The sequence below is a fragment of the Vulpes vulpes genome, chromosome 13, assembly GCF_048418805.1.
Source record: "Vulpes vulpes isolate BD-2025 chromosome 13, VulVul3, whole genome shotgun sequence".
Lineage (NCBI taxonomy): Eukaryota > Metazoa > Chordata > Mammalia > Carnivora > Canidae > Vulpes > Vulpes vulpes.
In genome coordinates, this window is record NC_132792.1 from 28,478,228 (window position 1) to 28,502,453 (window position 24,226).

The 24,226-nt window shown below is 36.2% G+C and overlaps 1 protein-coding gene across 1 annotated transcript in view; it reads left to right on the forward strand.

Moving 5' to 3' along the window:
- RSPO2 (R-spondin 2) overlaps window positions 1-24,226 on the forward strand; it is a 154,918-nt gene that overhangs the window by 85,603 nt on the left and 45,089 nt on the right. The window contains exons 3-4 of the mRNA XM_025994853.2: window positions 16,675-16,818; window positions 18,725-18,913. Coding sequence (XP_025850638.1) covers window positions 16,675-16,818; window positions 18,725-18,913 — 333 coding nt within the window. The remainder of the gene's footprint in view (window positions 1-16,674; window positions 16,819-18,724; window positions 18,914-24,226) is intronic.

The following is a 24,226-nucleotide window of genomic DNA, read 5'->3' on the forward strand; positions in this document are numbered from 1 at the left end:
CTTCCATGGATGGATAGGTTTACCTTGAAATGGATTCCTATTTAGATTGCTTTAGACTAACTGGTTGGGGAGGGGTTGGGCGGGATCAGAGTCCATGAATATTTGGTGCATATCCACGCACAAGGAAGATAAAGTTAGGTGGCTCCCGGCAGTTATTCCAAGTTCTAGGCCTAGCATTATACATCCTGTTTATAGACAGGCTGGCTCTGTAATGTGCCACTCAGCCCTAGGAATTGACAAATCTATTAATAACTATGCAGGGACACTAGTGTAAACCAGGACTGTCCCAGGCAAATTGGTTTGGACAGCTATCTCAGCAATACTCCATAGCATTTCTAAGGGTTGTCTTTGGAGATACATCCAGGCAAGGGTTAACAAGCACATTTTGGCTGAGTGTAAACTGAGTGTAAACTCTTAGAAAGGAGAGCAGTGACTGTAAATCAGCCTTGGAAAGGGAATTTACATGTGAGAACAGATTTGCTATGGATATACTTATAGTAAGTGAATGCAATCGATGTTGCAGTTTACTGACCTAGATGAAATCATTACTTATACAAGTGGGAAGGGCTTATTAAGACTCCTGCGAATCAAAGTGAAAGTGGAAAATTATTTAATTTTTCAGTATGGGACTTTGGATGGCCATGGTTCTTTCATACTGATTATTTGCTTTATCCCCCATACTTTGCATATATTCCATTGTTGTTTGTATTCTATTCAGAGGTGAGGAGGTGGAGTTATATTGGAAAAGCTGTCACATATTTAGAAGTTGAAATCCTATCCACATTTTGTTTACATAGGTGATTATTGCTCTATCATAGAGGGAAAAATATACTTCAACAGTAGCTTTATAAAAATTCCTAGAAATGAAACATGCTCATCTGTTTTCTAATCACTAGAGTAAGATTTCAGCTTAGAGTAAGATTTCAGAGTAATATTTCAAAACAAATATCCTCCTTCTGAAGGAAGACTTGCTCTATGAAGTGTTGGCTAGGGGTGGCTTGTTGGTACATATGGTATGGAGCTTATAAAATCAGACTTGCTGGCAAAATCCAATTCATTAACCATTTGAAGCATACTATGAAAAATACATACACTAATGGACACTAAGAACTGCCATAGTCTCTGATTCTGTTATGTGATATTTTTTCCTATTTTTTCGCATTTATTGATAAACTCATTCATATGAAAACACTTTATTCCTTTGTTAAAATTGTTATAAATATTTCTTGTAGAAAGCCTAGAAAGCACATAGGCCTTAAAAGGCAAAAGCAAAAATAAAAAAAACACCCAAAGATAACAAAAGTTAACATTTTGGCTTCTATTCTCAATCTTTTGTTTTTATGCATGTTTATGTCTTTCTCCCCTTAAAATGTATCCTTGTTCTGTTTTGTGACTTGTTTTAATTTAAAGGATTATGAACATTTTGTTAATGTCATTAAATATGGCTGCATACATCCCATTGAGTGGATATATCCTAGTATATTTCATTACCTATTAAACTTCGTTTTTAGTTTTTCATTAATATAAACAGTTACATGAAGAATATCCTCATAGTCTCTCACATACACACATGTAGTTTTATACATTTGTCTGATTTATTTTCTTAAGATAAACATTTTTCCAGCTTTTTTTTTTTTTTTTTTTTTTTTTTTAAGATTTACTTGGCACTGAGAGAGAGAGTGTGTGCAAGAGCAGGATCGGGGGTGGGGAGGAGGAGAGGGAGAAGTAGACTCCGCACTGAGCAGGGAGCCTAATTCAAGGCTCCATCCCAGGACTATGGGATCATGACCTGAGCCAGAAGGCTTGATACTTAACTAACTGAGCCCACCAGGTGCTCAAGAATGGCTGTTTCCTCATCAGACCTTCCCGGGCTAATCTGTCTTAAATGTTAACTTTCTTTATCCCTCCTTCCTTTCCTGCTCCCCTATTCCTCCTTCCCTCCCTTCTTTCCTTAACACTGTGGATAAACTAACGTACTGTATATTTTGCTTATGTTTTACTTAATACCTCTCCCATTAGAATGTAAACTCCAAGAGGGAGGAAAGGGATTTTGGTCTGTTACCTTCAGGCTCATGATATGCAGAACAGTATCTGACACACAGTGGGGCTCAACAAATATTTGTTGAATGAATGAATGAAGGTAGTCATAGTGGAAACAAGTACATGGAGAGAGATATTGAGGAAGAATCAAGAGGACTTGATAATTTGTTGGCTAAAGGTGAAGAGAGAAATTGAGATTACTCTTATGATTTTGGCTTGGGAGCTAGGCAGTAAAATTTATTTAGGTACAGAATATAGGAGGAATAGCACATGTCCTGGTGAGAAAGGCCATTATCGTAGAGAATGGTTCATTTGGGACATGTTGAGTTCAAGGTGGTATGACATGTCCTGGGGAAAGTACCTAACGAACAGTTAGATGTAAGCATTCAAAGCTCTCAAGGGAGCTCTAATCTTAAATCATTGGCAGGAAAAAGAGGATATCAACTGAAGGGGGTAAAGGGGTGAGCCCTGGGGTTTAAAGCCTGAAGAATGTTGACATTTAGCAGCAAGCAAAGGACAGCCTGTGGAGGGAATCACCAGGAAAATAGAAAACCAGAGACTGATGTCCTAGAAGAAAGAAGTAGGAAGGCTTGAAAGGTAGCAAGTGGTCAATATCAAAGTTGAGTTGTTTAAACAATAAAACTGTTGACCTTAATGGGAGTAGTTCATTGTTACTGTTGGAGCACTATCCTAACTGCTGTGGTTTGAGGAAGCACATGGAGATTTAGGCAAGCAGCCATCACGATTATAGATAGTCCTCTCTATTCCTACATTGCTACACTGGTTGAAAAATATCTAATGATAGCAAGAAGGCTCTTGGATTAGGAGATCTTTGTGCGTGAGTGTATATAAAGGTGGAAGGAGACTTGACTGGGAAAAGAGCTGGATGAGGTGGAGAAAAAGGGGGACAATTGAGGAAATAAGATCACTGAAAAGACAAGAGGACATAGGACCCAAGGCTACCCATAGTAGCCTTGGACAGAATGCTTGTTCACTCAGTAACCTATAAAGTATCATCTTAGCTACTATCAGTCAAGGTTTTGTTTTATTCATTTGCCAGGAGGAGGATTAGAAATGTGCTGAAGTGACAGGAAGAGAAACTAGTTCACTTTTTATGTATAAGAAAATAATACATATCCTTTTGTTGCCAGAGACAGTGTATTTTCAAAAATCATTTGTAAACAAATAAGTTATGAATCCAGGGAATTTGCTACTTTTGTTTTTAGCTATTCTATATTTTATGATTCTGCCTTGTTTTGGCACTTCATAAGAATGTTTTAGGCTAAGAGAATGTTGACATGTTTTGAGCTGATACAGGTTTAAAAACTAGTAATTTTGAACATGTAAGAAAACTCACAATTAAATATAACCATCCCTTAATTTGTGAATTCCAAGACCAGTGTTTAGGTGTTTTTAAAGAATTACTACATGTCAAATTTGAGTGCTTTTAGAAATGTCTGCCATTTCTGGATCATGAAGTTTAATGATGCATTTGGAAAAAGGTCTAGGTATTTAAAATTAACAGGAGTGTTTAAAATGTTTTTAATCAAATCTGGACAACTGTGAGCTATATGTAAGGATGTGTAGGTAAATGTTTACATTTTATGATTGAAAAGACAAGTTCAGAGAGATTCAGAAACCTACCCAAGGACATACATATGAAGCGGAGCCAAGGATGAGATCGGAGATTCTAATTCTAACACATGTGTGTCTTTTTGTTTGTTTTTAAACCCAGTTTTATTGGGATCTAATTGACATATGGCAGTGTGCATATTTAAGATGTATAGCACAATTTTACTTATGTATTTTGTGAAGGGATTGCCATAGTAAATTTAGTTAACATCTGTCATCTCATGTAAATACAAAAAAAAACAAAAGAAATGAGATGTGCTGAGATCCTTGGTATTTACTCTTAACATTCTTCAAATGTACCAAGAAGCAGTATTAATTATATTCCACATGTTGTACCTTCCATCCCTGATACTTACATATCTTACAGCTGGAGGTTTGTACCTTTTTGACTACCTTCATTCAGTTCCCTTTCACCCTGCCTTCAGCCTCTAGTAACCACAAATCTGATCTCCCCACCCCCACCCCCACCCCTGAGTTTTTCTTTTCTCTTTTTTCAGGATTCCACAAATAAGTGTTATCATGCAATATTTGCCTTTCTCTGATTTATTTCACTTAGCTATGTTTCTTTAACCATACCATGCTGCTTCTCTTGGAGAAAATAAAATCACAAAACACTTGTTAAGGTTTAGAATAGCTTTTTTGAGCGGGGTAAGGAGTAGGTCCTTACTTTTAATTGACACCGTTGGAAAGAACATTCTATTAAGCTGGTTTCTTTCCCAAAGAGGGACCTTTCCCTACAGTGCACTCTACAGAAAACACACTCTATTGGTTAACAGTTTACTGCCAGCTGGGGAAGGCTCATTGGCTAAAGTGGCTTTTACACCATTACAAAAAGAGCTGCTACCAGCCAGTTAAAAAACTGACAATCTTGATAAGGTTAAGGAATAGTTCTTTAAAGGGACCATATGAATGGTCCCACTGCCTCCTTATCAGAAGATAATTGAGATGTAATTACCTGCTGAGTCTCTGGATTCTTATGCTTTCTTCTTAAGAAATTCCATCCCTGTAAGAGAGCTGGCTGTTGTGATGCACCTATGACTAGGATAAAACAAAACATTTGTCAATTGATTTTAGCTTCAGAGGATTGTATCCAAACTTGTCTCAACAGAACCACAATAATTGCCTGTAGCCAGCCAGTCAAGGGCTTGGCACCTAAAAGGTGTTCAATACATAAGAATTGACTGATTATCAATCCGAGGTTGCAGAGGTCTCTGAGAATAGGGGAGTGGGCTCAGTAATATTAGCTGCTGTTCCGTGAAAGATATCTTGTCCTTATTACTAATAATAGACAGTACTTTCTTTTTGCCTCAGTCTTTTCAACAGCTTGTACAATCAATTCCTATTTGAGGCTGAGAGAATTTAATAGTTACTCATTCACTGACTGGTACACAGCAGAGTTGGTACTGGAATGTGTGTCTGGTGACCAGCTATGTTCTTTGTTACTGGACTCCATGTTTCTTGACATGCTTTTCAGTTTGTTTTAAAGAGGGATTACTTTATAAGTCTGTGGAACATACAAGCTTAACATTGAAACTACTTTCATACTTAATGAGGACATTCCTATTAACTACTTTTAGCATTTAAAATCATATAAAACTAAAGAAACCAATTTCTTGATGAGAAGTGAAAAACGATTAGGAAGGTAGTGGTACAGTGGAGCAACCAGGGAGGCTATTCATCACATGACCACTCTTTTCACTGTTTTTATTATTTTAATTTGATGATGATAGATGATGATGAAAACAATTGGGTGATACTTTTCTCTGTAATTGGGCACATTGTGAACTATCTCCTGTCTCATCATTTTGTAGGTGGAGTTCAGGTAGAGAGAAGTGTTGTAGCTTAGAGGGAGGATGTTTTATTCAATTAATGCTTTCACTGATCATCCAGAATGAGACTGTGTGTATATGTGTTCACAACCCTATGAGGCTTCTGCCAGATGTGTAGAAGTTCCCTTAATTAAAAAAAAATTGCGTAGATCTGGAAGAGACCTAATTGATTCTTCCTCTGCCTCATCCCCTTCACCCACCACCAAAAAATGTGCATATTGAGGTTTCTAAGTAAGTACTTCCCGAAAGTCACATAATTAGCCAGGAACAGCATGACTCCAGTGACTGAGATACACCAGTGGAATGTTCTATTATATTGTTCCTTAAAAAATAAACCATGTAGTATAGATGAAACTATTATGCATAATTACAAACCTGAATATAGAAAAATCTCAATGTTTTTTTGACTGCTTTCCCCCCCACCCTGAAATGGTGAACCATTTTAAGTGTTTTAAACCCCACTAAGGATCTCAAGACATGAGATTTGTATCTTCTAAAGAGAAATCAATTTGTGGTTAAATCACATCTTTGAAAGAACGCTGGATGATTACGAGGAACTCAGCTCTGATTTGAGCTCTAACAGAAACTAGCTTTGCGAGCTTACACAAATTACGCAGCACAGTCTCGGGTAATGGCTTCTAGGTCTAATAACTGTCATGAGTCTATAAAAAAATCTATAATATTTACTGTTGGCAGTTACCATTTTCATATTGATCTCTTTATGACTCACTCTCTATATATTCTATAATTTATGGTTTCTGCAAAGTACATTCTCCAGTGTTCCTCTCTACTTGGTTTATAGTTAAGGAATAGGCCTTATTTTTGTTTCTTAAAGATAAAAAAAAAAAAGCTTCATTGTAGTATGCAATAAGTTGGTGCCTGATTTGGAAATGGGGCTCTTTATAATGTATTTTTATACCAAAATCATGCTATTGCATTAAAATATACAAGGTGGAATCTGTTTCAGTGTTTATTCTAAGCTAATAGAAATTTAGTATATTTGTTAGTCATTCCACAGTTAACACCTGTCATCATCTGTTAGGTCAAGCACTTTTGCTAGGCCCTGTGATATAGAATAGAATAAGATGTGTTCTGTTTGCTTCATGGGGTCCCCTTTGATGCAAGGATTATGACAATTCCAAGACAAGAATTGTTGTCTCTAGTATCTGGATGCTGGGACGACATGGGAAGTTAAGAGGAAACTTTACCCTGGCCATGGTAGAGGTACCCATGGCGACAAGGCTAAGGAAGTAGAAGGATATATCTAGCCAGAATTATCTTGGGCTCTAAAATAAAGGATTTAAACTGATCCTAGAAGCAAAGGAAAGCTGCTGAGGATTTTAAAGGGAAATGACATGACTAACTGGAGCCTTTGAAAGATTATGGTGGCCCTTCTGTGGCTGTCTGTAACAGAGCCATCTTAGTTCCCATCATTATGACCTGTAGCTCCAGTGTGGCTAAGCCATCAAGGGTTTAAGAAGTAGGCCACTTCAGAGATGTCATCAGCAACTACAGTAATGGTTATTCCCTGCACACTGTGGATGTTTCATATGCTGGTCCATGTCAGCAATGCCATAGCACTTTGTTGTGAGCACACCTGCTTTAATTGTATTACATAATCCTCTAGAGAAAACTAATGGGACACACTTTCTCTCTTTCTAGAAGCTAAGTTATATCAAATATCCTGAGAGCTAGAATAACTATTTCTATGGCAAACATGGCTTTGTAATTCTCAATGCTTATAAAAGGTTTCTTTTTTTTTTTTTAATTTTTCATTAGAATCCTGATGGTTGGAAAGTAAAAAGCCTGCTCTGTTATTTAATAGAGGAAGTCTTGTTTCTTAAGCTTACATTTAATTTTCTTGTGGTTTGGTAGTTCTTTTGCATGAGACTCTTATTTCAGTTTAGACCCAAGTTTGACAGTATCATGTCTATTTTAAAGGCAGATGCTACCTTGTACTGTTTTCCTTTGTGCAAGTATGGCTCCTAGTTAACACTTTTAAAGGTTTTAAAGTGCATTCACATCCATCCTTTCATTTGCTTCTGGTAATCCTAGGACTGAAGCAGTGTTATCCCCATTTACAGAGCAGGTAACAAGTTCTGAGAAGTCCACTGACAAGCCTGGGGGTTTGCTGCCACTACATAGCATGGCTGAAACTATCTACTTTTATCATCAAACTGGGTAAGCAGACATAACAAGGCTACCTTCACAAAGTTGGGCAGTTATATCAGACCATAAGACTAGGCATAAATATTAAATAGGTTTTAGCCAAAATGCATCATTTGGTACTGTCCTTTCTCCCCAACCTACCCTTCACTGACCAGTCAATGCCATATGCAATCAAGAAACTAAAAGCTTATTAAAACAGCATGGGATTTTGACACATTGACAACTCAGAGAGAGTCCTCTTTCTTGATTTATCAATATAGTATGGAAAATCATGGAAGTAAAAATGTTCCCAGTTAAGATAACTCGATTCCAGCATGCTATTATTCATTTGATATTTGCTTTATGTACACAGTCAGATTGATATGGATACCAATATCAATAATCTCCCTAAGCTTAAATGCTTACCATTTGGTGTTTTAAAAATAAAACCTGTTTCTTTTTTTCTTCTTTTCTTTCAACATTCCCCATGGCTTTCAATAATTCTGTAGCCCAGGGGTTAACAAATTATGACCTATGGGCAAAGTATGGCTTGCCATCTTTTTGTGGGGCCTTTGTAAGAATAGTTTTTAGATTTTTTTTTTAAGTGGTGGGGGAAAATAGCAAAAGAGGAACAATATTTTGTGGTACACAAAAATGATACTTCAAATTTCAGTGTTCATAAAGTTTTGTTGGAAAACAGCCACACTTAATCATCTGTCTACATGTTGTCTATGGCTGCTTTTGCTCTACAACAGAGTTGAGTAGTTTATACAGACAAAACCTAAAATATTTACTATCCGGCCCTTTAGAGGAAAAGTTTGCCAATTCCTGCTCTAGCATATTTGGAGTGTGAAGGGATTAAGATTGTTCTTTCTCCTTGCATTAGGGTTGAGTGGCAAGCAAGACTCATATTAGCTTCTGTACACTTTTCTGTTTTGTTTGGTAGAGAGAGATGCATTTTCCAACATTTGAAAAAATTCAACTAAGTCTTAGGTCTGAAGATTATTAAACTGCTCTGGTTCTACCTTAATATGAAAGGCTGACAAGTTACCAAAAAAAGGAGAGGCACAAAGAATGACCAAGATGAAAGATCTGCTACTTGATAGGAAAATAAAGCTTGATGAGACATTAGTTTGCTTTATGATTTTTAAAAATAACTTAATTATTGTATTCCTTCCCTTATTTGATTTTGAAGAAATTGTCCTCCCTTCTCATCTGCTCTAAATGGGGGGTGGCGGGGGAGAGAAAAGCAGCTTTAAACACCTAGCTTTAAAAAAAAAAAAAGAAAAAAAAAAGAAAAAAAAAAAAAAAAAAAACACCTAGCTTTGTATTCAAGGCAAATGTGTCCAAGTTTTAATTTCAGCTATTTTGAGAATGACTTCAAATATGTATCACTTGAATATACAAGAAGTAGAGCCAACATTTTTATAGTTCCTCATTGTTTTACCACATGATTTTACACAAACCTCAGTGTTTCTTCACTTTTTTTGTGTGTGGGTGGGCAAGATATAGTTTTTTCTTTTTTTGGCAAGATACAATTCTTAAACATTCAAATATTACAGTGCATCTACCAACATATTTCAAAAATTTGAATTTTGGGTATTTTTTATTTTTTATTTTTTTGGGTATTTTTTAAAATGAACTATTCTAACACTTTAAAATGAGTCAGAAGGAAAAAAGGCTACTTTTGAAATTATACGTATCCCCCAAAGTTAAAATAAAGGACACTTAGGCATAGAAGACAGCTACCTGGAAAACAATATATAAATTTCTGGCTGGATTCCATTCATCCTACCTAATTGCAACTTGATTACAATTAAAACCCAAGGCCAGAATTTTAATACCCTGTGGTCACTACCCTAATGGCCAGGATAGACCACCTTTAGTACACTTCATAAATTAAACATCTTCATTGTCCTTAAAAAAGGATGCTGCGCTTTTCGAGCAAGATCTGTTGAATATTTTGTGATACACAGTACAGCAATATTTTAGGTGGGCTTTTTTAGCTCTAGGGAATGATACAACTTTTACGTGGTACTTTTCACCTGTTCTTTTTGTTCTCCTCTTAAATTTGGTACTCCACACAATCATCTGATATGGTTAGGTCAAGTATTTTCCCCTCCTATGTGATGAAGGGAGTAGGGTACAGAGAGTGTAATTTCCCGTATCTCTAAGGTCAAAATTACATTTGGATCTCTTGTTTTCCTAAGGTTCGTTCCTCATGTTTGAAGTAGATGACTTTCCATGTAGGTAGAATGATTATATTCCATTTCTTTGGCTGCATGACTTAAACAAGGGTAAAGCCATTCTATTGACTACAGGTATTGGTGTTTGGATAATGTCTTTCATTTGAGTAGTGTGCAGATATAAAGACTTATTAAAATTATTTATACACATGTATGTACATATCTACTACACATGGAGTATCCTAGTAGCTTGTTTGTACTTTCTCTCATCCTCCATCTGGGACTGTCCTAGCTGGTAAATTTTTACACTCATGATAGCTCACATTCTTGGATCACTAATTACACACTAGATCTTGTGCTGAAATTTTGCCTTTGTCAGGCCTCTGGATGCTCTCAACAACTGAGATAGGAACTGATGTTACCTCTTTTTATAGATGATAGTATTGAGGCAGAGAGTTCTGCCTACTTGCCCACAGTCACATAATAGTAAATGAGCCAAGATTCTAACCTCAAATCTTTTAACCACTGTGCTATTTGAAAGGCCACTATATTCTCAACATAGTTCTTATTTCCTGCCTTTGGCTCCTGTTCTAAGTCTCCAATTCTGCACTTGATATAGTTGAATTCCATCCTATACTAATTCTCATAACTAATAAGGGCAATCTTTACTTAACCCCATTCCAATGGGTTTTACACAGATCTCTACCTTGGATCTTTTAACTTAGTAGTACTGGTTTTCTATATCATCACACAAATAGTTCAGTTTTAAGTATAAATCATTGAGTCCTGTGAAACCTCTAAATCTGTCCTTTATTTTTCTAGGTTGAGACACAATGAAGCTTCTAATGAGCTCTGTGTAAATAGACCATACTAGAAAAAAATGTAATTTTAAATATTAGGTCATAGTTTTCAACAGTCCCTAGTCTAATGAGATTACTGCAATAGTACATATTAGAAATGCATGATTTTGGTAACACAAAGCTTAAAAACTTTAGGAACATAAGTTATTGCAAGTTTTGAGAAGAAATGTTAAACAGCAGTATTTGAAGTTTTTAGAGGAGCCTAAAAAATATTTAAACAATTAAAACCCTCATATTAAGTTGCACAGTTTAGTACTTCCCATGTGAAAAATTGCTAACAGTCAAATTTTTAATGTCTTTTTACAACAATCTGTCCCTTGAATTTGTTAAAAGCTTAGCATATACTGAGAGGAGAAACTCGAGGCTTTTTCAGGGGCTAGCTTGATGTTTTGATACTTTCAACTCTAGTCTGAAGACTAGATACCCCTAGTGGATGTCTGTGTCTGCCACATGCTGAATAGAGATAAGGCCTAATAAAGGGCAGTTGGACAGTAAGCAGATTTTTAGGTGTGCTCAGGCAGCCTATAACCACGCAACAACCCTGATCATCAAGAAATAATAGAAAAGGATGCATTTTATGACTCTGAGGTTTTCTCTACCTCACTGATTGTGTCCATTTCTCCAATTATTAATTGCAATAATATAGAATTACATTCACAGTTGAGTTACACAAAGGCTGGTTTTTCTGCTTTTAATTTAAGGTTTTAATTATTTTGTTTATAAGATTGGCCATTCTGAGATATTTCACTAAGGGATGGTCCTTGTCACATAAATTTTGGTGGAATGATAAACAAAACTCACTGTCTTGGTGTGCTAAAGCCCTGAGAGGGCTAGGACACCAAGTTCTAGGAGTCTTCTCTTAGTTTTTTATCTCTTCCACCCAGTTTGTCAATTGTATGGATTCATTATAACTCCCTTTCCTATGGAAAGGGAGTTACGTCTTAGTGTTGAGCCTCCTGATGGTTTTCCTTACCCCCACCCTCTTCCTTCTTTCAGGAAACTTAATTTCCTGAAAGTATACACTCTCCCACTCACTATACATATATGAAAGAGTAATCACATTCCTATCTCATTGCCAGCCTGTGTAGCTTTGCTTTTAGTAGAACAAGATCCTGAAGTGCAGGAACCTTACTTTTTCATCTGTGCCTCTAGCTCCCCATCATGATGCTTTGCCTCCTGGCACTTCTGTCTGTTGAAATGAGGGAACAAACCAGGTACCATCTTGGTCATGTTGTTCTCATGCTCAAGAATCTATGAAGACCTCACTGCTAGTCAGACCCAGTCCTAATCTTGAACCTAACTTCATTTTTATTAGTACTTAAATATTTGAAATCATACAAAGTATAAGTAATTTATAATTTCACATTTTTTTTGGAAATGAAGTCAAATAAGTGAATTCTCCAGCTACAGCAATCTACACCTAAGTAATCATCTCCTGTTTCTATCTCCAGCTCATTCAAGCTGCTGTTCATTGGGCCCATCATGTGCCATATGAATTTTCTCTGTTGTGTGATTATGAATGGAATCACCCTTGCCAAGACTCAACTCTTCTCACTGTCTCTCTAAAACCTGCTCAGCTGAGGTTCCAACTTCCCTGGCACATATTACCTGCCACACTTTAATACTTATGTTCTCTATTATAATCGTTTTCAGGTGTTGGACCATTTGTTCTTCCAGTAAGATATGCAGTCCTTTCCAGCAACCAGGGCTTTTCTTTCTGTATTAAAGATATTTACAGGGCATGTGCAAACAATCTCATACTAAGCATTTAAATGAGTTTTTAAATATAAAGGAATTGAGTTTTTAAATGGCACTTATGTTAGTTCACTTGGCAAGTATTAAAACTCCACCATGTGTCCGGCACTGTGTTAGAAACAAAGAATTTACAGACTAAAAGGAAAAAACTGTAATGGCAGAACAGAAACAACTGTCTTTTCTGTCTCTACTGTACACAGCACATGCCTTTAATCTCTACTGTGCTATGTTGCAATGCTTTATGACTGCCTCATGCCCCCTCTCTTTGGCTTTTGCACCTCCAGGACAGGGAATGGGTATTAGAATTTGATGTCCTCTGGGTCCGGTACAATACCTGGCACATGCTCCATTTTTGGAGAATGCTTGGAATGAACTGTTGAACTGAACTACAATACAATTTGAAAAATGTTATAATGGAGCCTGTATGGATACTGTGGAAGGACAGCAGAGGCATACCTACCCTGTTTTGTTTCTTGGCCAGGGTAAGCTCGCCTCACCAAATAACAGCCCCATCAGATTGCATTTGGCCACAGTTTCCCTTGGACAGTAATTTTACTTAAATCCATATTGGCAGCACTTGCTTGGATTACATTTTTGAGGAGGCACTGTAATTTAGAAGCATGTAAGTTGGCTAAACCAAGGTCTTGTTTCTGAACAAGGACTTAAAGTACAGATTTTTATAGAACTCTGTGTCTAGCAAACTTTGGTATCAGTTTTCTTAAGCTATAAAGGGTCTTCTAAAGTTCATTAGTCTATTGAATAATCCCATTGGTGTCTTAAAACTCATTTATTTATAAAATTAACATAAAGATTTTCCCAAGCTGTTAATACAATGGCTATTCTTGGGAGGCAGGCCTGATGTACCATTTGGGCAAATAAGAATATTTCTGTATTTTCACCCATTTTGAATTTTTACTTATAATGAGAATGTTTCACTTTTCTATAAGTGAATTAATAAAGTTGATATGAATCTCACTTAAGAATAACAAGTTGAAGATATTTCTGGGAGTGTGGATATGGCCTAGAAGAAAAAGCTTAGTGCCATGAGGCCCCACAAACAGTGGTTTTCTTCAAAGTAGAAGAGTGAGTTCTAGGAGAAGTAGCTGAACAGGACAGGGGGTTGTGCATGGGGCTGGAGCTGGTGAGAAAAGGTTTCTAGGAAGCATGTCAAGAAGCAGATTGTCAGAATAGGTGGCTTATGCAATTGCTTTAAAAAGCTTTTTGGTTTAAAGGTGCTGGTGATGAGTTGTCTCCATTTAGGCTGCTAGTGTTTGGGCCACCTGTGCTGGTTTTACATTGTGGTGGAGTCACTGCAACAAGAAAGGTCAGTGGAGCTTTGGATAATGTTAGGACTTGGTGCGAACCAAAGCTTTTGTTTAACTGCTTTGTTGAATAAAAAATATTTAGGGGATTTTTCTTATGATTTGAATGAAGGAAAAGCCCCCTTGAACATATGGAAACAGACTGCTGGACAGGAGATGGTCAAACAGTTGTGTATTTTGGAGGCTAGGGTAGGTTCACAGCATTTTAAGGGGTATAATTTCATGCACATAACTGAAAAAAAAAATGGGGATGGAATACTATTCCTTTATTCATTCTTACCTGTTGGAATCAAAATAATTTGTCTCAGAATATTAATAGTGTTATTTTCTGTAAATTTAAGCAGGTCACAGTGTTTATTGAAATAGCTCTTTTAATACATAAATGCATTACAATTATAAAAGATTCATGAGCCAGAAATGTATCATTTTAAACCTATTTTGACATTCCACCACCCCTTCCCAAATTAACATCTCTAAATTCCTTGATAGACACACATACACAGTTTTACTGTACCATAACCTGTGTATCCTGCAACTTGCCTTTTTCACTTAGTGATAGAGCTTATCCTCACTCATTGCTCATAATTCACCTCGTGCTTTTTCATGGTTGTCGTCGTCTACAATTTGAATGCATCAGATATTTAGTCTGCTTAAATTTGAGGACAAATAATCAAGCTTTCTTTTAGCAGGATTTAAGCCTGAAGAAGTCCTAAGGGACTTTACAGAGAATGATAGGTATTTCAGAAATTCGACATTCTGTGAACTGGTATTAGGGGCATGGAATGAAATGAAGAAAGGGAGCTACAAGTGACTGTCAAGATTAGTAGAGAACCTTGTAACGTTATTTCCAAATGCTTATTACTATAACTTTTAGGCCAAAAAGCTTATTGGTGTAATCCATGTTTTAAAGGAAACTTAGACTTTGTAGATAACAGCTGATTTATGAAGTGTACAGTCCTCTTTTCTTAATATAAATGGTTTTTGTTCTCTTCACTCCTTAGCTCTGTTTTATCTTTGGAATGTTTATCATTTCTTGGAAAATAATTCAGCTATAGGAAGGGCTGCTTGCTTTTTAAAAAAATTTGTGGACATGATGGTCATGTATTTTGACCATCATTAAGAAGCTACTGACCAACTATAGACCACCACCATTTCATTAAAATATAGATTACAGCATTTAAGATTACAAATGCACATTTTATGGAGTGAGAAACTGTTTACCCACCATCCTCCCCAAAAGACCAATAGGGTAATTTGATCATGAACTGTCACTCACACATAGTTGGTTTTCCAGTGGTAAGTTTGGTAACATTTTACAAATTGCAGTAGCTGCTACATGGTGGTCATTTAATGCTTGAAGGACCTGTTAGGCCCCAAATTAAAAGGTGAAGAGTTGTCATTTTCTTTTTATAGGTCCAGAAACTTGCCATTATTTAAAAATGTAATCTATTTTAATAACCTTTTTAGTCTTTATGTTTTACTTTTTGACTTTATTTTCTCAATTTTCAAAATAGTAATTTCATGTTTTAGTTATATTTTGCATTTCATGTTTTAGCCTCTTTGCTTACAGGAACTGTACATTTTAAAGCTTTTTCTGAATCATGAAAGAACCAAATACAGTAGTGGTATAAAGAGACTTGTTAAGTGTTGCCATGGAGGTTTCATAGCGCTTTATGTATTGTTAGTTGCCATCAGTTAAGTCTGTTGCAAGTAATGTAGTATAATCGGCTGAAAACCTGAGCTTTTAATTAATCCTTCAACCTTCTCTTCTTTCCTCTACTTGAAGAGTAGAGTATATTTATTTTCATCTGGGCAAGCCAATGGTCCCTGGTCCAGATGTTACTGGCCTACCAGGGAATCTGACCTAGGATACTTAGCCTATAAATTAGTTCTTTTAACACTTTTTTGTAATGTCTGTGGTTTAGTGGAAAAATACATGTTTCTAATCTCCTGTTGTTCCTATGTGCGGATTACCTCTTATAAACCAGTTGATTTGCATATACTATTACAACTCTTCACAACACCCTTGTAAAGTCAGTGATATTCCTATTTTATACAGGATTAAAGAGACTCTCAGAGGCCTGTAATTGTCCAGAGTCACAGAGCTGCTAAGAGTGGAGCTGAGATTCAAAACAAACTTGACATAAAAAGCACTCTTTTTCATAAACCCCAACTAGTGAAATTCTGTTAGTGCATTATAGAGAAAAGATTGCAGATTTAGAAGGCAATCAGTCTGGAGGCCTTTCAGAACCAGCTCAGCCACTATTAGCACTGTGACTTTCTATCAATCTCAGGTTTCCTATTTGAAAAATAGGGATATTACTGCCCACCTTGTAGGGTTATTTTAAAGACTAAATAGAAACGCATGTAAAGCACATCGTAGGTTTTCAAACTAGTGACCTACACTACCCCTCCAGTTTAAGACCCCTTCTGCTGAAGTAAATGCCAGCACTGACCAGCATTAATCAAAATTTTAATTTACTATCCTGAAACAGAAGATACCGATTAGAGTATTCCCATTGTGTTTTTCATTGTAGGCCTTTTGAAGAGCAGAACAGATTTCAATCCCAGCAGCAATGCAATTTGTAGTGGGCGGGTTTTCTTTTCCTTTTTAATCCTTTGTTTTAATCTCATTTGGAGTTGCAAAATTTTCTGAAGGGTCTGATGCTGCCTAGGGCTCTAGGCTGGAATGTTGTCTTAGCCTATTGATGTGGTGAGCTGTTGGAAGAGGTAGGAGTGATTTAGAATGAGATGGCATTAGGAAACAAATGAGTTGAACACATATTTCTCTGACCACTAGAATTTCGATGGAGCTAACCGGTAAATTTGAGTGTTTGTTACTTGCAAAACAAGTAAATTTCTTTGACTGAAATTTTCTTTTTCTCTTAAAAATTATTTTTAGGATGCAGAATAGAAAACTGTGATTCTTGCTTTAGCAAAGACTTTTGTACCAAGTGCAAAGTAGGCTTTTATTTGCATAGAGGCCGTTGCTTTGATGAATGTCCAGATGGTTTTGCACCATTAGATGAAACCATGGAATGTGTGGGTGAGTAGTTTTTCATGTAACTTTCAAACTTTTATTTTAACACCTGTTTCTTGAAAAAATGCATGCTGGATATGTTCAACCTAAAAACAAATTGGTTCTCTTGTTAATTAGAACTGAAAATTATTTAAGTTCCTTGCTGACTTGCTGAATTCTTTAGGCGTCAAGACATCGGTAGTCTCCTATTAAATCTTGCTACAAAATTTACTGGATGTATGTTGGCTAGGTTCAAATATTTAAGGGCTGGCATGGTTTTATCATCTGTAATACATACATTTCTTACCTTAATTTATTAGTAACTGTTAGAGAAAAAAATTTGTTTAGAAGAAAAATGAAATTTTCAAGCATTACCATATGGTTAACTGTTCTATCAGCTTTGTTATGACTCTTCATTATGGAACTTCTTGTTTAGTCATTTAAAAATATTGGAAAGAATTTTTTTGTGCAATATATATTTTGTTGATGCAAACGTATATTAAGACAATGTTACTTTTACTACACTTAGATATCTAGAATGCATAACTTAATATACATGTATACACTGTTCACGAATAATTATGAATACACATTTTATGAATTTTGTACTTTTTGTGTTTTTGAAAAACACTTTGGTATTTTTATACAACTGATGAAAAGGTAAAGATCTATGAGTATGTGCATTTTGATGAGTGCCTAATATGAATCTAATCTGCAGGTGTAATGGCATTGTCACCACATCCACTTGCACTTCTACCCCTGAATTTTATTTGACATATATCTGATGTGATCTATAACAGAATTATGTATTATAAATGAAACTTTCCATCTCCATTTCCATATATAGAGACTTAAAAAAATGAGAACTTTTTTCCTGCAGAAATATTGTTGAAATATAGTTAAAATATTTGAAGGTTTGCAGAGAACACATTTAAATGACAGGTTTTGGAAGATGTGTACTTATGTTCCTGTTTATGTATGGGTTCATATGTTCATACAAGTGACACCATACTAAAGTCACCAGAAGAGAATAGTCAGAATGTTGAATTTGCTTTTGAGATGCAAGACCCACACCCATTACAAATGTTTAGTTGAAACTCTTACAAAATCCTTAAATATAAAAAATTACAAATAGAGTCCTATGCACTTTCCCACGTAAAAATCTTAAACAGCTTTGAAAAATCTAAGAGTAACCACAATGCCGGCTGAGATCTAAAATGGAAGTACCATGTGTGGACTTGGGGCCTGCATCCGTATTTGCCAGTTCAAAGGGGTATTTTAAGGGTAAATTTGGTGAGGAGGTTTAACTTCGCATATTTTGATCCTTTTATTCCCCACCCCAGGGCTTTGGAAGGTAGTGGTATTTCCACTATATAAATTTACAAAAGGAGGTGCTAAAAGCTTTTACATAAAAACAAACATTTTCAAATATCTGACCATACCTATAGTAATATAGAGCACCAATTTAGGAAATAAATACATACAGTGGTTTCTAGATATCTACTGAAAGAATTGAGATAACCAGAAAATGCAAAATAAACTCCATATCCTTTTCACAAAGTACTGACTTCCAAAATAAAACTAACATACTTATGAATTACTGTGGGGGCATTCAGAATTAAAATGCAAAATTTTGTCTTCTGTCATGGTTTGAAAAGAGAATCTCCTACAGGCTTTTAGCTGTTGAATCTTTAAAGACTATATATTTCAGTGTCTTTAGAATAGACCAATAGCATTCCTTCAAAAAAAAAAAAAAAAAAAAAGAATTGAAGTGTCCAAAAGGGGATTACAGGTCTTTGGTGCTGTATGACTTAATTTATCTGATGGGGGTGTGTGTGTGTGTGTGGAGAAACACAGCTATATAAATTTTATGACAGCAGAGCAAATGGATACCAAATTATTTTTGGTGTTTGTATTTTTTTTTCTTTATTAGAAGGATGTGAAGTTGGCCATTGGAGTGAATGGGGAACATGTAGCAGAAATAATCGCACATGTGGATTTAAGTGGGGTCTGGAAACCAGAACACGGCAAATTGTTAAAAAGCCAGCCAAAGACACGATACCATGTCCAACTATCGCCGAATCCAGGAGATGTAAGATGGCCATGAGGCATTGTCCAGGAGGTGAGTTTAGAGAGTTCCTATCGTCTGTGGGCTGTGTGCTTTCTGAATTCTCCTCCCTAACCACCCTCCGTGTAGAGTATCCACAAAGGAAACCTAATAAAAACATCAGTGACAGGGTAAAAATTCACACTGTACTTAGAGACAAATGCTTGAATGTAAAGAATATAAAGGTTCGTTTTCATGATACCTCAAATGTATCTCATGACAATTGGTCGTGAACTTAGGACAAATGAGCTTTCTAAAGTGAGATTTCTAGAAGTGTGTGTGTGTGTGTGTGTGTGTGTGTGTGTGTGTGTGTGTTACTGATGTACCATGAAAGAGAGTTCTTATGAAATCAGGCCTTTGCAGATGTTGCTCTGAGGGAAGCGGACAACTTTCAGTTGAAGAGTTTCGATTAGAAAGGTTTATGAAATCTGTAAAATCATCTGCATCATTACTAGTTGAGGATGACAACTTAAAATAAACTTGCCCAAACATTGGGAGGAATAAATGTTGTCTTAATGTTACCACAATTAGCTGGTTCCCTCTGTTTTGATAATAATTTGTAGAAAACAGCTACTGGTATGTGTGTGTTTATTCATGTCTTTGTAGTAATTGTGCTGATTTGCAGTAATTATTCTGTAATAACAGGATTAGGCCCATTTACAAATTAGGAGAAGCGAACATAGCTCAGGTGCCGGAGGAAGCTGAGTCAGTACAGGGAAATGCAGTTTTTAGCATTGTCATTTTGGTTCTTAAAGCATAATCATTTGTTACCATTTTAACACTAGCGGATGCTACATTGCCAGAAATGAAGTGGGGATTTTTCTGGTGCACAAAATAGAAAAGCAAAAAAGAAAGTGGCGTTTGGAAAATTGCCCTTGAAAATAATCAAGACGTTTGTTTGCCTCCATTCCTGCTGTTGGTGCATAGCTTTTCAGCTCTGTGGCTGTAGCCCAGAAAAGAGAATATCTATCTGCTTAATGGATTTATATTCCCATTATGCTTCCATGTAGAGATATCTATGATCCATGGAGGAAGACAAGACTTTTTAAGACTTGAAGACTCCAGTCGGCTTTTGAGAACTATTAGATCCAGATTCAGAAGCTACTATTAGGAAGGCAGCTTTTCCTCTTGAATTAGTTTTGCTTTTCTTTGCTGGGTCTTTGAAACAAAGTTTTTTTGGGTCTGCTTTTCACTAACAAGGATGGTTTTGTTCAGTTAAACTCAGTATTTTTCAGTCAAAATAAAAGAAAATATTTTCTTACAAAACTAATAAGCCACTTCTTGGATAGCTGAGAGCATTTAACCTGCAACCTTGTGCCTAAAAACAAACCTGATGTATTCAGGTATTGGAAATAAAGACTTTCTTTGTTGTATATTGTTTATGTAACTACCCCCCACCATTCCTCTTCAGCAACGTGGTCCCCCAATTGTGGTTTACGTTAATAGCAAAAATTAACCTGAAAATGCTCCTATAACAAACATGCTTATGTGTAACAAGAACCAGCACATTCCCCTCCCCTCTGAAATTATTTTGACCTAGCCCCAGTCTTGCTTGAGAATTTTGTAGATAACAGCTACATTGTTAACCTATAATGTTAATTGCATTTTTATATTTTTTGCTTCTAGCAACAGTATACTGTCTTAATAGAATATAACCTGACACTGTTAGCAATTGAAATTATGTCAAAACAAATGTTTGTGTCATATGCTAATGTCTTTTCTAAAAAAGAAACATTAGTGAACTCTTAGTACATACTTAGGTTGTACCAAATACTATTCATTAGGAGAAAGCAGCTATGACCATAATCCCTATATCTACATTTTCAGTTTAATAAATTCAAGTTTTATATAACCTTTAAAGTTAGTAGGTTTAAAAAGTTGAATCAGAATTTTATTGTGTTATGCTTTATAAAAAGGAAACTAAAATAGAATTGTTGATAGAAATGGAAAGTTACTCTCCAATTAAAAAAAAACACTTTTATTTACAAAATTGGAAATGAAAAGTAGAAAATTAATTTTGGAACTTGAGCACCAATTGATAAAATTGGCATAACTTCCAGTGGAGTATCCCACCTTGCCTCAGGTGAGAGAAGGGAAAAGTGCCTTTCTTCCATAGGTCATGGTGATTAATGGAAGAATGGAGAAGAAAACCACTTTATCCCATTTTACATCTTGACTTGATTTCAGTGATCTGCTTTGACAAACCATGCAAAAATGTAGTCATAATCAGGTTGGGAATACAAGCATTTTTTCAGAACTTTTCAACATATGTATGGATTTCTTCTCCTGTTGGAGCCAATCTTAACCTGATTGCACACAAATGCAGCCTTAACCTCCTTCACACTAAAGCACTGGCACATTAAAATCAGCTGCTTTTGATTACTGGAAGGCATAAGTTAGAGGTCAGAGAAATGGAATAGTCACTAAGTGTATAAGATATTACACTGAAATCTGTTAAAAATGAGACAATAAATGGCAATAAATGGCTATAAGATAAAAACAGTGTAATGTTTTAGCTTATTTTTAAATTATTGTATCCTCATTTGATGTTTTAAAAAAGAATATCTAGAGATATCTTAAGTCATGAAGTTACTCAGTGTTCATTCCCCAACTTTTCTTTTTGATTAATTATCTTTTTCTTTTATTTCTGATGATATACCTGTAGAATTTTTTAGGATTTTCTGACACTCATTCTTCAGGATTCTAATCTGGAGATCACAAGATCTGGGGCTCTGCACCCTGTCAACTCATTAATTCTGTTACCCTTGTCAAGTCACTTAACCTCTCTTGGCCTCTATTTCCTCATTTGTAAATTGAGGGCATTGGGGGGACATTTTCTAAGATCCAGTCCAGTTCTAAAAATCCAGTGATTCTAAGACAGATTGCCAAAAGATAACGAGCAAGTTCTGTGGTTGTCATGTAAGCCCAAGAGCGTTGTTCATGACAGAAGGACTGAATGCTTTTCTAGTAGCTGTACCAGGCATTTGCCAAGCCTTTCACATCTGGCAGCTTTTCACCCCTCCTGCCTCCTCACAGACTAAGCAAGACTCCTTAAATCTGCCTATGACCTGTGGTTTAGCCACAAACATACCAGGAGGCTAGAGAAAGAAAGGGGAGGAGGTCAAAAGAGACTATGATAAAAAGGAGTAAATAGTAAGAGAAAATAAAGAACGAGTGTAGGAAACAAGGGCAGAAAAGAAAGCACGACTCGAAGACCATACTCACTGCTCATACCTGTCTTCCACTCCCCTCACTTCCCCCTGAGGACACTTAATTAATAGATTTTTTTCTGTAGGGACTAATTTATTCTGTTAATACACAATCTGGAGATTCAAATGGAAGGGATTTCAAGTCTGGACCATGTTGTACTTTAAAAATACATAAATAGAAATATGCTATTATATATTTAAATGACAAACGGAAGAACAAAATCATGGTGCTGAGGCATGGAGTTGGAAGATGTTCATGTACAAGGGAAATTGTTGTCATTGGGTGACTGTAATGTTCAGGACTGGCCAACATAACCTCAACCTGAAATAATCTGCCCCGTGTGTATGGCGTTCCTTGTTATTTTGTAAGGTCCCATGACAACTAATTTTAACTTACCACATCTTGAACGCTTCTATGTGCTACTCACTGGTCTAGGCATGATACTGCTCAGAGTCTTTACAGACCTTTTTCTAGTGGGAATCATGGCAATAAAGAAGTAGGTAAGTTCATAATTTCATGTGGAGATGGGGATTGGCAAGAAATGTAAAACAGGATAATAAACTAGTATAAGATTGGGCTGGAAATGTATTATTTTATACAGGGTATTCAGGGAAATTGAGGGAATAACATTTGTTCAGAGATCTAAACGAAGGAGACCTTTTGAAGAGCTAAGGAAGCCTTTTTTTTTTTTTTTTTTTTTAAGCTATCGATGCAATGGTTGTTAAATGTCCTTGATTCTTCCAAGTTACATTAAGAAAGAGGAAGGAACTACAATCTGGGGAGCCTCTGCCTGGCCCAGGGTGATACATAGCAGGTTTCTAGTGGCAGAGCCAAGAACAGGTTCAATGGCTTGCTGTCTAGGAAACCCACGTTTTCCCTGTTCCTTAAAATAAAAATCAAAGATAAAGCTAGGGCTGTCCATCAAAGAAGCCAACTTTATTTCTCCTGTAGCCCAGACACATCATCTTACTTTTGTTCTACAAATACTTAAAAAAAAAAAATGATGCCCTGCCATTACCACCCCCTCTCAATATCTTCCACCTGATATAAAAACCTACCTCCAAGGTCATTTCCTTAAACACCAAGGCATTGAACCACTGGCTTTGCTTTGATTGAGCCGCCCTTACAAAGACCCTCTTCTTTTATTTTAGTATCATTGGTTCATTTTGTTGGGGAAAGTGTGACATCCAGATGATTGTTTTCCAGCATTAGTATTTTGGAAGCACCCTCTGGGCTAGCCTCTGAGGTTACCTTGTGTTGAGCTGGCTTGACCTTGTGGGAGCCCCCTGGCTCCCTGGGAAGGTCTGGGAATTTGAGTCCCACCCCCACATTTTGGGTGCCCAGCATGGCTCTTCTCTTTCTGACCCAGTCAAGCAATCAGACTGATAGAGTAATTTAGGTGATATTTTGACGCTCAGTTTTGTCTCTTTTGCTTGTGGTTGCCTCTGCTCACCCTGCCGTAGTTATTAGCAACATTATGATGTGATTCTTTAAGCCCTTGTCAGATTTTCTCAGAACTGTGCTAAAAATTTAAACATGGAATCTGCTACTATATACTATTTTAATTTGAAAATAACTCCTTCCTCTTAAGAGATATTTACTTGACCCTCCTCTACTTTTTCTTTAAGTGGCTTTTAACTTGATAGAAAACAAAAAGAAAATACTATTTAGCAACTTAGAAACAATTTCTGCAAACATCTACTTTTTAAAAAGCAATAGTAAAAAAAAGACCTCTCTAATCTTTGTTGTCAGTATATAAACTGACAGCAACATGTGGACTAGGTATTAGATAATCTAAGTAAAGACGATTGTGGATTGTGCTGGATTGAATGGAGAGCAGGAAATAAGCACATTTGCAGTAGAATCAGGTCAAGAAAATATGCTTTAGACATATGTTCTTTATTTCTCTACATTTTGTTTACATTTGAGTTGCAATTTATGTGGTCTGTTTTATACATGCCAACCTTAAGAGTAGATTGGAAGAGAGAGGATAAGAGAAAAACCTCTTTTCTTAAGCTTTCAGAGCTGTCAGGAATGTAGGTACTGGAATTATGACATGAAGAAGAAAGCATCTAAAGAGGAAATTCTTGTTGTGTTTCTGTTTGCTGTGCTAAATAC